This window comes from Ictidomys tridecemlineatus, chromosome 5 (assembly GCF_052094955.1).
Source record: "Ictidomys tridecemlineatus isolate mIctTri1 chromosome 5, mIctTri1.hap1, whole genome shotgun sequence".
In the NCBI taxonomy this organism is placed as follows: domain Eukaryota; kingdom Metazoa; phylum Chordata; class Mammalia; order Rodentia; family Sciuridae; genus Ictidomys; species Ictidomys tridecemlineatus.
This window is the reverse complement of record NC_135481.1, coordinates 41,726,963-41,741,328: the sequence shown is the minus strand read 5'-3', so window position 1 is coordinate 41,741,328 and position 14,366 is coordinate 41,726,963. Positions and strand designations below refer to the sequence as shown.

General features: G+C 39.4%; 1 protein-coding gene across 1 annotated transcript; it reads left to right on the top strand.

Annotated features, from left to right (window-relative positions):
- The first annotated feature begins 240 nt into the window (after nucleotides 1-240).
- On the top strand, nucleotides 241-13,811 carry Tmco5a (transmembrane and coiled-coil domains 5A). Its single transcript, XM_005316382.3, has 11 exons — nucleotides 241-275; nucleotides 1,268-1,417; nucleotides 1,816-1,939; nucleotides 2,337-2,387; nucleotides 3,114-3,185; nucleotides 6,411-6,467; nucleotides 6,873-6,932; nucleotides 7,391-7,455; nucleotides 8,493-8,550; nucleotides 10,210-10,250; nucleotides 13,613-13,811. Exons 1-11 carry the CDS (start codon nucleotides 241-243, stop codon nucleotides 13,809-13,811), a joined length of 912 nt encoding a protein of 303 aa, XP_005316439.1.
- Nucleotides 13,812-14,366: the final 555 nt, after the last annotated feature.

Genomic DNA, 14,366 nt, shown 5'->3' with positions numbered 1-14,366 from the left:
AACATATCTGCTGGCAGGATGTATATTGGCTTTTCCAGCATTGAGCCTGTTTCCACATGGTTTCCTTACTCTGGCAGAAGAAACAGGGCTTTATTGTGGCCAAATTAGGGGTATTGAAGGGAGAAAAAGTTAATTTTAGTTTTCTTACTTGGGGGAACCCCCATCTCACTGTGTTCTATGAATGGATCTGTTTCCCCAATTCATTAGAAATATCTCTACTGAAACTTTAGGTTATCTACAATGGAAGAATGCAAGGAAGAACAGCTAGATTATGAGTAAGTAATCGTGAATATGAGGGCTCCATCCAGGGATCAAGACATGAATCAGTTCTGATACTGAGACCTTCATTTGTCCTCTACTCTACTCTCCCTTTCCATCCTTGTTCCATTCATCCATCTTCACTACACCCTTCCCAAGCACTTCATTCCTTAATTGAGAGAACTATTATAACTTTCCCATCCAAACCAGTCCTCCCAAGATAGGACTTTGTTTTCCAAGACCATGCTTTATTCCTACTCAAAACAGAAGTCTCTGAGCCTTCCTACTCTATTCCCACTTAAATAATTCAAAAACAAACAACAAATCAATTTACATAAAAGTTTATTGAAAGCCTCCCATGTGCCAGGGACACTTTCTAGACTATTCCAAAGTTATCATTATCTCATTCATATTTATTTCAAAAAAAAAGATGTTTATTATTCTGTACTTGGAGCAAATCTGCATTTGCTCAATGGAATGGTTCTCGTGGTAGAATCTCACATATTCTGGTAGGCAAGTGGAAGAGAAGTGGAGATAGGAGAAGGGGGAAAGACTGAGCCCTAGCATGCTGGTGGAAATCTCATTTGTCTCTGCATAAATCCAGGCCCAAACTGAAGTGATGAACCAGGTGCCTAGATAAAAATACTTAATAAAAGTATATTGCATGAGCAGGCTTTGTGAACAATTTAAGAAAAGGTTGCCAAGGGAAACAATTCTCTCCAGTATAAGAGCCTATTTACGGAAGCAAAGCTTCTCATTAAACCAGAGTGGAGGTGCACTATTATCTTGAGCATTTAGGGGTGGAAAGCCTAGGAAAGCTGTCCCTTGAGAATTATTGAAACAAATTTTAAAGCTTGATTTAAGAAATATAATTTCTCAAGAGTGAAAAATATGCTCCCAGAAAAAGCAAAATTGATGAACTACATATCTTCTAGATATTCCCTTTGGTCCAATGATTATTGATCTTAAAAATAATGGGCCCTTGTTCATTTGGGGGCTGAGTCTATAGGTCAGAGAAAATGGAAATCTTAAGATTGGCCCAGTCAAAGAGGAATATTATCAGTTTGAACATGGACCTTGAAAAGGATATGCAGAGAATAGATGAAGCAAATCAAGAACTTCTTCTCCAAATCCAAGAGAAAGAAAGTGAGATTCAAAGGTGAGTATTAGAGTTTCATGCAGGAAGTTTTCCCTCCAAAAAAAGCAAGTGGAGAAGAAGAGATAAAAATAAACTTTCGTGCTTGCTCCAGGGACATGTATCTTGTGAAACAAGCATTTCTCTGTGGCTGGAACACTGAAACATAGCAAGCTTCAATGAATTACTCCAGAGTTGGATAATATTTACCAAAGTTGAGAGGACATTGGGGTGTTTGGCCTGGGAATCAGTCAGATCTTACTCTTTAGTCTTTGGAATTCATTCCAATTCTATGGATCCAGTAAAAAAGGGTTTCCAACTTATATATCATCATTGAAGTTCCCTTACAACTGGTATCTGTGTTTTATCAGTTCTGAAACTGCCAATCATGGGTCCTGACAGAGCGTGCTTGTGTCATCCAGGCTGGAAAATGAGGTCACCCAAATAAGAGATGCTGTAGAAGATGAGGAATGGGAGAAAGAGAACTGTGCCACCATGGAAAGGGAAAAAGCCTTGCAGGAGGTGGAGGAAGAAACAGCCAGACTAGTAAGTGGGAAGCTAGGAAACACCATTCAATAGGTTTTATTCTTCAGCCTGTCCTTCATTGACTGTCAGCTGAGCTGGTCTCCCCTTTTTACATATGATGAATTATCAACTCAAAAAGCATGACAGAATATATTCATGCATGGAAGGGAATGTGTGGGAAGCAGGGTTTCTTTGGTAATGGTGAATATTGGGAAGCCCCACATATCTATATCCCTATATCCCTGGTGAGCTGGTGCATACTTCACCTTTGTTTGATCTCAGGATCTACTTACAGTATACAAGTAAGATGGAGTTACTGCAGGAAAACATTACTGGGGTGAAATGAACAACAGTCAGCTAAATAAAAACAGACAGAAATGTACTGATGCAGACTTATGCCTCTGCTTTCTCACCCTAGGAAAGAAAGAATGAAACTCTGGTCCACAGTATAACGGAACTTCAAAGAAAGGTAGGGTAGAGCTCTGTGCTCCCAGTATCCCCACAGCATCCCCATTCACCAAGGAGGCAAGGGAGGGAAAGTGATCATGAAGGAACTCATGTGTCAAAGAGGCCTAAGCTTGGAGTAGAGACCACCTCTGACCCACTTCCCAAGACCAAAGCTTATGACCTAAATGCCATAGATGTTCTCCGCAAGCATGAGGGGAAAGGAGTGAATGAGGTATTTAGTAATCCCATGGGTTCTTCATTTTATCACAAGAAAATGAATTCCAGCAGACATGTTGCCCATGTGACTAACTGGGATTTTTATGGTGAGAGGTTAATTTTAATCCCAATAGAGAGTTTAAAACACATACAACTAACTTAATCCCCAAAGAGGTGCTCTTATTTCTCCACCTATTTCCTCCAATGCAACCCTTCTTCAGATTGCACGGGGCTTCCTAGGCTTACCCTGCTCTCTGACTCAGGTCTGCAGCCCTGAGCAACCCAACATGAATCAGGGGGCTCCAGGAAGTCCTCTTGCTTTGAGTGGTCACTAACTCTGGTGAACAACGTAATGTGGGAAGAGGTAGAGCAAAGATGTGTCCACAGGACACCAGGTATTTCACAAGGGACCATCTCCTGGTGGCTTTCATCAAACCAAAGTGACTGATCCACACCCACCAGAGGGTGTATTTGTTTTCTTTTATTGAATGCATGCTTTTATTTGAGATATATTTCTCATTCAAAACTATAGCTTACCAGGAAATCACGAAAGAAAAACAAGCATGAAGAAGGTGACCAGGATGAAACTTCAGAAGACTCAACGGTAAATGAAAAAGAAATGCTGAATGGGTTTGGGCTACCTGACCAGAAAATATGCTGTCAAGTTGGAAACAGTTGTCAAAATTTTGATAAATTCTTTGTATTTTTTGTTCATATACAGCTTAAGCCTGAGCCACTGAGTGCCAATTTCTCCTCCTTTGCCTTAGTAAAGAATCTCTGAAGCCAGAATTTTTGTTCTTTCTTCTATTAGGAAGAAGAGAGCACCCCTACTTATATACATATATATGTGTCTATACATAGACACACACTCATACATACTACACACACACACACACATATTGCAGTTGAGGCAGCTGTAGTCCCTCATTTAAATCCTAGCTCCAGCATTTAATTTGGTGTACGAAGTTGGGCAATTTAATCACTTCCTCCCAATCTCAATTTGAGAATTACATGAGATTGTGTATATAATATATTCTTTCCTTCTTTGGATAACCGAACTCTTACAAGTCACACAATTTTACAGTTGTTTAAAAACAAGGCTGAGGTGTGTATATGAATTCATAGAGGCAAAACTAGGATTTGTAAGTCGACTGAGTGCTGTTATTGTTTCCAGCCCAAAAAAGGATTTACTCAGTCACTCAAGTATTTTATAACCTCTACTTCCTAATCATACAACATTCAATGCTTAATATTTCTCTAATTGTGTTCCAGAGCTAAGAGCCTGGGACCAACCATAACCCATCTGATCAAAAAACAAGAATTAAAGACTGTTTTTAATTCAGAAAGCAGATTAAATTAAGCAAGCAGATAAAATTCTTTCTTGACCCTTTCTCCAGAATTACATCTCTGTCCTTATCTGATTTCTCTTTACCTTCTAAAGCCCACAATTCAGAGTGTGTATGAAGCCTCTGAAGAAATGTATACACTGAAAATAGAAGCAGAAAATGCAAGTATATAGTATTATTCCCCTACCTCTTTCTGGCCAATTTAGTATTGGTGGTCACAAAAGCAACAAGTCTGAAGTCACCAAGTAGGTTTGCTGGGCTGTGTTCATCCAGGAAACATACCTGGGAAGAAAGAAATCAGAGTCTGAGAATGCATCAGGTTGAAATTGGTGTTTGGATTAGAAAGGGTTGGGAACACTTTTAGGGCTTAATGGGCCACCATTAAGGCTCACTAGAAAGAGGCTGTAAGGGAGGAAGGACAGCCCCACCAGCACTCCAGATATCCCAGAATCATCTGATTCTGACAAACAGACCCTCCACACAACCTCTCAGGCTTTCCACCACCCTAAAGATAGAGCTACTCTCAGCCCCTTGACCCCTCTCTGTCCTCTCTCAGTTTCTTTAAGCTTTGGACTCCCAGTTGCAGGGCCCAGATCTTTCCCATCTCAGGACCTTTGCACACTGCTGTGCCCTCTCCCCGATTACACCCTTGTTACCACTCCATCTGCAAACGTGTGTCCTCAGGGAGTCCCCCAACCCCAAGGCTCTATTCCCACTATAGCCTCAGAATCATCGGGAATAATGGGATGGACTAAATGTCCCTGGAGGGAACCTCAAATAGGATTGTGTGCTTTCTAGGACCTCCTCTAAAGGCTCGGATCCCTGTTGAAAGGAGATCCAACCCCTGGCTGATTGTGTTTGCTATATGACCGCCACTGTCAGGAGACAGATTTTCTTCCAAGGTCCTTGATTTTGCTCAGAACAGGTTTTTCTGGAGGTAATCCCCAGACAGAACCCAGCCATGTCATGTTAGGTCTTCCTGTACTGACTATGTCAGCCAAGCTTAGCTGACAAATGATAAAGTCCCCAGCCTTTGTCACAGCCACCCTCACTATTTTGCTAGCAGCACTCAGCTCAGTCCTAAGGAGTTCTAGTGTTTTATTAGCCCTTTGAAACATCTATTCTGTAAATTCCCAGGTGGTAAATGCATGAAATCTCTAAATGCATGAAATATATAGCAGCAACTCTTTTGCTTCTGTTCCTCTGCTGTTGGTCAGTTCAGAAGCTTCCTGGGATCCTGCTTTAACCCCTGTGATTCACATCACTGGCTTGAAACTATAGCTTATGAAAATCTGGCTGATGAACCCTAGACATAATTTTTGGAATGGGAGATGGGGATGGATGTCAAATAATGGCATCCAGGTGAAAGTAGGGCTGAAAAGAGAAGAAGGGATGGTACATCTGCTCAGCCTCCAATACATATCCTCAATGCACACATCCTCTCGGTTACTGTTACTACTACCCTTCTGTCACAAGCTACCATAACCTGGATGACTGAGGTCACCTCATAACTCATCTCCCAGCTTCTATACTTACCCCTACCTACAAAATCCACTTTCCATGCACAGAAAAAAGACTATTTTTTTAAAAATCACAAATTAGATTGCATCCTTACATTTCAAGCCCTCTCCTGGCTTCCCACTGCAATTGGAATAAAGTATCAAACTTTCTAGAAGCTACATGGTCCTATACAACCCATCCTTTCACCTACGTACCAGACCTCCGACTTCATAGATACCAAATTTATGTTACTTCCTGCTCTTGGCTTTTAAAATGACCTCCCCATGCAACATATTTCTTCCAAATCTCCATTTGGCTGATATTTACTATTTAGATTTCAGCTCAAGAGAGGGTTTTCCCATGTCCTTGTCACATCATCCTCTCACACCATCACGTCCTCTTGTCACATTGATCTGGTTTTATTTCCTTCATGGCACAAGCCATTGCCTTGTTAACCTATCTGTTCTGTCTCCCAGCTAGAACATCAGTTCTGTGAGGGAGGAGAGACATCTTCCCTGCTCCCCACTAGAACCTCAGCACTACCCTCCCCAGCCCACTTCACATTAGCTTAGTGGTTGATACAAAATAGTCTTTAACTGAATATTTAAGAAAGTAAAAGAAGGAAGAAGAAAGAGAGAGAGAAAGGAGTAAGTAAAAGCCTTGGATTCTGACTAGCTATATAAAGGTGAAAGAATGAGCAAAGTTTTCAAGACTAATGTTATCTCCAAGAGAAATAGCTAAGTAAGAGAAAGAAGCTAAGAACTGAAGTCCAAGAATGAAGATAGCACCAGATACTAGATGTAGAAGAGTATGTTCACCAAGCAGCCGCAAAGAGCATTGGATGTTTAACTCCTCTATCAAACAGACATCTGAAATTATGGCCTTATGCTCTTCAGCAGCCTGTGAGTGCAGCTATAAGATAACATGCTATTCCTGTACAGTTTTCACCTTGCTAAGTTAGCCATCTCCTTTCCTTTCTACAGTTTAAGTTACAACAGCTGGAAGCTTCCTGTGCAGACCAAGAAAAGGAGCTGGTCAAGGTAACCATAGGGACTTCAGTGTTCCTTCTCCCCAAGAAGGGAAGCTTGATCCTCAGTCAGATAATCTAATGCATTTCTCAAATGATTGACATAATCAGGTTCTATACTTAAGACCATCATGGGGCTAGAAGGTAGTAAGAAAAGGAAGATGGCTACAATCCCCTAGGGTACCTTCACTTTAACATGTTTTGTAAGATACAGTCTATCATCTGCATCTTCTACCAACTAGTATCTCTTTCCAACTTCTCCAAGATAACTCCTATTTGGGCAGTAAGTTATGGTTTATTAATCCTCAAAAAAGTGAAACTAATTCATATGTACAGGAAAAAAAATCTAGAACATTTTGGTCCATACTCCTACAACAATATATTGAGTGAAATTTCAGACCCAATTTTGGTTTCCCAGGTAATGGAAGATTATGCATTTGTGGCCCGGCTCTGTGAAGATCAAGCCCTCTGCATAAAGGTACAGCTTCTTGAGAAAGGGAAAGCAAAGGGTTTGTTTAGGCACAAAATGGAATGGAACCAGGTTGTCCTAAGAATGCTTTTTAGAAGAATTTTTTTAACTCTTCAAGACAGTACTAAAAGGGACTTTGAGGTCATCAACACCCTACTACTAATGTCACTCTACTGTTCCCCAACTCCTGGTAATCACCATCCTGCTCTTCCCATGTCTGTGTTGTTAGAGTAACAAGGAACACTTCTGCTGTTTCTGATCCCAGACACCCCTGAGAACCTACCCAATGGACAGAGACTAACAAGGGAGCAGGAGGAGAGGTGGTTGGGGCCTATGAAGGCAGAGCAAGTAGCACAGGAATACCTACCATCCATGCTATGACTTAAAAAAAAAAGTGCTGTATGCTTTGAAAAGACACAAAGCATCTTAAGTGTAGTAACTGTGGCTTCCTTTATTTCTCTTTGAAGAAATACCAAGAAACTTTGAGGAAAATAGAAGAAGAACTAGAGACTCGATTCCTTGAGAGAGAAGTGTGAGCTTTGGCAAACAAAGGAACATCCTGGTTTAGTGGTAACTCCATCTCAGCCTGAGTCAGAGCAAACACCCTCAGCCCAGTTCCCATCTGAAATTGAATGAGCCCGATGCCACATCTTTCCCCTCTGTTAGTGATCTGGTAGAGCTCTGCTAGACCATAGCAGTTTTAAAATTCCAGTCTTAAAAGACTACAGAAACACATCTCCCACTATGCTTTTATTGCATTATCACATTATTATATGGGCTTATGTTATGAGCAGAAATATGTATTTGAAAAAGTGTTAGTGGCCTGGAACCTTGACAAGTAGGATATTCCCTCAAATATACCAAACCCAACTACATGGGATAGGTGTGAAACTCATCTCTAAACAAACTACAGTTACCAAATTATGAAACTCAGAACTGTACACTGTATTGACCATTAGAAGTCAAAAATGATTAAGGAAAGTCTCCCCTCCCAAAAAAAATATTTCCTAAGTTTTCAAGAGTAGCAAATGGCATGAAACCAAAACCAAAAATCTCACCTCTATTTCTTGACCCTTTTTTGGAAGTTAAATCTTAACTCAGTCATAAATTATTTCTATTTATTAAATATTTGGGGATCTTTCAATCAAGAGCAGGAGACCAAAACTACCTAAACCCTCTTAATAGAACAAGTACAAACTGGGACCTAGAAGCCAGGTCCTAGGACTTGGAGTTCTTCCCTAGAAAAGACACCTTCAAATCTTTCTAGATCCTTGTTGATTCCTAGGTGAGAGCTTGACTGTTGGGATTCTAGAGTGGGGTTGTCAAGAGAACTTTGTGTGCTATCCAGTAAGTGGCCCACTAACAACATGTGACTGCTAAGTACCTGAGAGATGCCTAGTGTGACTGAGTCTGAATTTTTATTTAATTAAGGTACACAGCCAAAAGTAGCCAGTGGCTACAATATTGGCAGAGCAGATTTGGAATATAAAGCTGTTTTTAAATACTCACTCTGTAGTATGGATATTTGAATACCTTATTCAATCCCTTTCTTGGTTCTTTTCCCTCTAGATCAAAAGTCTTAAGCATGGACTCTGTGAGAAAAGATTGTAACAGTCAAAACAATGAGGTAAGCACCCATTCCCTCTTCAGCTCTTCTTGGTATCATTGCCTTTTAAAGGGGTTTCCAAAAGTAAGCCACCAAACACGTACATATTCTGAGAATAACCAACTATAATTCTAAAGCATCCCAATGCTAAATACATGAACAATATGCTAAAAAAAAAACTATGCTGTTCTCTCTTACAGTCATGCAAATGATAGAATCTCCAAAAACTAGACAAAACTTAAGAGAATGGAAGCCAAAAGAAGCATTAATAGAAAGGAGGCCAATAAATGCTACATATAATGATAGAGCTCTTTCCCTTTGATCCTAACATGGTCCCAAGTCTTTTATAGCACAGAGTACTAGGCATTCATCATCATCTAACCAAAAATTGGCCTGTCTGTTAAAACACATAAAGTTATTGCTTCTTTATGGTACCACTTGAGTGTGCCATGTTTAACATCATGTTTAACATCATGAAGTCACCAACTCACGGGGAAAGGCCTGAAGGCCTTTCCAGATGTAGAACACCAGTCCTTATGGACTGTTTGATGTCTCACAGCAGCAAGCACACAGAGTTAAAAGATAAACTTTCATTGGACTCTTATTTTATAATTTATTGACTTCAAAGCCAAAGTTGGCAATTGCCAATATTTTTGTGTAGTCAAGATAAATGGTAATTTCAGAAAAAATCACTTATCTCTAACTTAAAAGAAAATATCAACCATTGGCCATTGTTCTGAAACCCTCCAGATGCTCGGAAAATGTTAGACCATCTCCATGATGACCATAGTCCCCGCTATTCTGGTCCCCAAGCTTGAACATTCCACTCAGCAAATGAGACTCTTGAAATTAACTGAACCCAACTTCCTAGAACCAAGCTTAGCATGCTTCACCATATATACCCATGTCTCATCAAAGTATTCCTTCTAACTAGCTATGGAGAAAAGTAGAGCTGTCTTCACCAGGCGTCAGAGCCACATGATGGTTCAGTAACTAGAGACATTAGAGCAACTTGATAGAGGGGCTGGCTACCTGAGCAACTGCCAAATACTTCATAGTCTCATCAAGCTCTAGGTCTCTACTTGTAGTTCAAAAAGTTTATTTCTAATTCCAATTCTGGGAGCTTCATTTCTACAGCCCTAAAATGTTATCATAATTTCTCTTCTTTTTGATCTCAGAAGTTAATTAAAAGGACAATAAAATAACTGAGAAAATATCTTGGATGAGAGATGCCACAGATATCCAGAATATATCCTCATTTTTAGATTTTATAGCTTTTAAAACATATCTTAGAAAATGCTTGTTTGCTTGTTATGGCCTATAAGCCTCTCTAGGACCACAGGCTAAGTAGAAAGTAGACTTGTAGAGTTTTGAGAACCAACAAGGTGGAGTCCAATGGTCCAGTTTCCAGACCTGGCTCAGCTACTTGCTAATTATATGATCTTATACTTTACCTTTGTGTGCCTCCATTTATTTATGGCAGTATGTAAAATGATAATGAAAATGATAATATGTAAAAGACTTTTCATCTTTGAAAATTACATGTGCTTATACATATGACAAGAATTTATAAAATGTTTTCTAAATTAACTTTTAATTGATGGCTCACTGAATTTCATTTGAAAGTGATAACTTCCAAAATTTGCTTAGTTATCAATGTCCTTTCTTCTTTTTTTCCAGTACAATTCTATCCGAAAAAGAGCAGCTTTGTTCAGTAAAAGGTAAGCAAAATATCTTCAAGTAAGAGATTTTCCTGGAAAACTAGGAGCTCCAGTAGCCACCCTGGCAGAGAGCAAACCTGGACAAGGAGACCCTTGTAAACAGAGAGAGTCAAGTTAGCAAATCAGAATCATTGCCTACATTTCTCAGTTCTAATGTTGAGTCCCTTATCCAAAAGCAATGAACAATCTCAACTTCCCAAATTAGAAACCAACAGCCTACTAGTCATGAGGAACAAGAATCTGTTCCCCTGAAGGAGAGACAGCCAATCTCAGATTTACTCCCTCTAGCAATTTGAGTGAGCTTGAGGCATGTGGTTTTCCAGTGGCATCAGTAGATTAGAAATGGGGAGAGAAAATAACTGTGAAAAGAGCACCGAATAGTATCCAGCACACAATCATCGCTCAAAAAATACTTGTTAAACAGAATAAGAACAAGATTAAAACACCTGAGTGGATATCGGTCCTGAGGGAATCACTACAATAGCAAAGTAAAATTGGTATTCAAGAAGCCCCTACATTTTTGAGAAAAGGTTAAATCATGTTCAATATTTGCTATAAAGAAGACATACAGAAACATATTCAAAGAGGTATGAAATATGATTTAGAGTTCCATCAAAATGGTTAACATAAAATTATTGGTGCTTAAAGGTCAGCTCCAATTGTCTGGAAATTTGCTTAAGGCAGATACCCCTTCATATCAGATAAGTAAAATACTATATATTCCAATACGCCTACATACAACATTTTTGAAACAGTCAGCAGGTTTCTGCACACTCCCGCTCCCAGAACTCCTAGGCTGTCCTCGTATTTATACTGTAACACCAGAGCCCAGCATGGAATCTCCTAGGATAAGGCTTGACTGCCTTTAAGAGAGTTGGCATCCTAAAGGGAACTCAAAAGATATCCTGGAAGTGTAGCTCATCACATCAAACTACAAACATCTCTTCTCTTGTTCTGCCCCTACATCTTGTAGGGAACTTATATATTGGGCAGTAACTCAAGAGAGGAAGTTAGATTATTCCTAGGACTTTTCCCTGAGAATGTAATCCCAGAACCTCCTCTTAGGCATTGAATTCAGTTTCAGTGAGCATGGTTTGGAAGAAGTTTGTAAAAGCCTTCTGATTTTAATTCTGAACAAAATGCTGTATTACTATGAATTTGGGCCTGTCACCAAGATCAACCACAAAAAGAGAGAAAGTTGGTGGGAAGAGGTTGTTTTGACAGGTGAGTGGAGGTGGGTAGTAAATTTGTCTGGGGTAGAAGGCAGCTTAACATAACTGGGTAAAGATAATATAGGAAAAGAAATGGTAGAGGTTTGCTCATGTGAATTTTTTTTTAAACTGCAAGGGTTAAGTAATTCATCAGTTAAAAAGTAAATCAAGACTCCATACAGAAGTTTGAGGAAATTTATTAATAAATTTTAATTATAAAGTTAATTTATAAAATTTATTAAGAATTTTTAATTACAAAATGAATGAAATAAGAAATAAGAATTATCATGGCTAGAAAACCTTACATCATAAAAACATCAATTGTCTCCAAATGATTCACAGATTCAACTCAATTCCAATCAAACTTCCCAAAAGGTTTTTCAGAGAACTTAATAAAATGATCCCAAATATACTATATATGGAAGAGTAAAGGATCAAGAATAACCTGGATAATTTTAAAGACCATGGGCTGGAGAACGTTCCCTTCTGGAATATTAGGACTTACTACAAAACTGTAGTAATTACAAGAGTGTGATGTTGGCACATGAATTGGAAAACTGACCAGTAGAATAGAATAAGGGCTCAGAAACAGTGCACACAGAGCACTTTGGCGTGTGACCATGATTATGTCAGTAAGAACAGCAGGGGGGAGGAAGTGTCATCCATGTGAGGAAAAATCTAGATGGATCACTATATACAACATATACAAAAAGCAAGTCCAGATGTGTTAAGACTTAAATGTCAAAACAAACAAAAATCTTTAGAACTCTATTATGTATCTCTTGCTGTACAATGAATTATCCCCAAAACTTAGTGCTTTCAAATAACAAACATTTATTAGTGCATGGTTTCTGTGGGCTAAGGATCTGGGATCTGCTTAGCTAAGTGGGTCTAGCTCAGGATATGCCATAAGGTTACAGTTAAGAGGTTGATCAAAGTTGCAGACATTTGAAGGCTTGGCTGGGGCTAGAGGTTCTGCCTCCAAGGTAATTTACTCACACATCTGGTGAGTTTTTCAGAGTAGTTGGCAGGAGGCCTCTCTTCTTCCCCCACATGGACCTCTCCAGGGCGCTGCTTGAGGATCCTCACAGCTGGCTTCCTCTGAAGAATAAGGAGGAAGCTGTGCTGTGTAGGCCAGAAAACCACACACTCATTCTCTCTGAATTCTGGTGGGTTTTTTTTTGGGGGGGGGGGGGGAATTAGGTCATTAAGTCCTGTCCACATTCCAATGGTGAGGTATCTCTTGAAGGGAAGGGCAATAAAGAAGGTGTAGAAAGAGTTTAAAAAATATATTTTTTAAACTACCCAGACTTTTAATAGAAAATATAAATATCTTTCCAGCCTTGGGATAGAAAATTATTTTGTGAACAAGACAGAGAAAGCATTGATTCTAGTTAAAGATTGACAAACCCTATTAAAGGAAAAATTTTTTGGTTCTTTAATACCTTGGAGCAAGTTATAGTTATAAAGTTGGGGTAACATAAAGCATTACACACAATGAAAATGGATTGAAGGAGAACATATAAAGAACTCCTATAAATCAATAAGAAAAGCCCCAACTATCTAGTAGATAAATGAGCTGAGGAAACACACAAGATCTATAAACCTAGGAAGAGATGTCCAGCATCATCGCTCATCATCAAGGAAATGCAAACTGAGATCAAATAAGATATTGCTTTACACCCATGTGATGGGCAAAAATTTTAAAATCTGATAAATAGTAAGTGTGGAAGAGCATGCGGCTCCCAAGATATTGCTTTACACCCATGTGATGGGCAAAAATTTTAAAATCTGATAAATAGTAAGTGTGGAAGAGCATGCGGCTCCCAGAAATACATACCTTGCTGATGGAGCATGATTTGATGCAACGATTTTGGAAAACAATTTGCCAAAACAAGGAAAACAATAATACAAATGAGGGACCAAGATTATTTTAGATAGTGATAAATGCTACCAGGAAAATAAAACACAGTGAATAACGACCACCACCCGTGGGCAGGTGTCTAGGCAGGGTTGCCAGGAAAGAAGCTGACAATTGATGAGACACATGGGGATATCAAGAAGCAGCCAGACGAGCACTCAGGTAGGACTTCTAATCTGTTCTAAGTCTTCTAGCCCCTGGTTAACAGTTCCTTGGCTTTCTCTTTTCAGGGTTTTCCGTTACCTCTTTTTCACCACCCTGTTTTTCATCAGACTGCTGGGATACGTGCTCTTTCATTTAAGTTTTATAAATCCAGATCTCCTCGTCAACCTACTGCCCAAACTACTGAACAGGGGTGTCTTGTGGAAGTTGAGATGCTTCCTCTTTCCATCTCTCACGCTCGAGACAGAGGACATGTTACCTCACTGATCCCAAGAGGCATGCTTGGACAAATGGAGGGCAAGTGGAGTGCGCCTACGGAAGGGAGGTGGCGGAACGTGTGCAGGGAAGAAGTTTTCCTCAGGTTTTTCCTTTGAGGTTTGCCTATCCAACCAACTTCCTTCTCTCTCAGTATCATTTTCCTAAGATTAACCTTGCCCAGTAAAATGCTCTCTGAACAGATTTCTGTGGCTATATGGATGAGCTGAATAGTTCTTGATAGTAAACAAACCTGGCCATCTTTTGGAATTCTGCAGATGCTAAAGCAAAGTTAGACTTTGATCAGTTAATTCCAGTGAATCTCAAAAATCTGGAGATTAAGTCCCGGAAGCACAGAAGATTGTTCACAGCTTATACTGGAACTCTCAGGTTATAAGGGATTTTAGCTTAAGCCAGTTTACATATATATATATATATATATATATATATATATATATATAAAACAACAAAAACAAAACTTTATCCAGCAAGGCTGGATACAGAAGCCTCAAAACAATGTCATCAGGGCTTCATCTTGTTCTCTCTGGATAGGAAGCCTCCTTTTAG

Excerpts from the sequence above, each read along its gene's own strand:
- Tmco5a (XM_005316382.3), top strand. The coding sequence starts at position 241 with ATGGAAGAATGCAAGGAAGAACAGCTAGATTATGA. Across the intron at positions 1,940-2,336 it reads AGGAAGAAACAGCCAGACTA|GAAAGAAAGAATGAAACTCT; the intron begins GTAAGTGGGAAG and ends TTCTCACCCTAG. Across the intron at positions 7,456-8,492 it reads CGATTCCTTGAGAGAGAAGT|ATCAAAAGTCTTAAGCATGG; the intron begins GTGAGCTTTGGC and ends TTTTCCCTCTAG.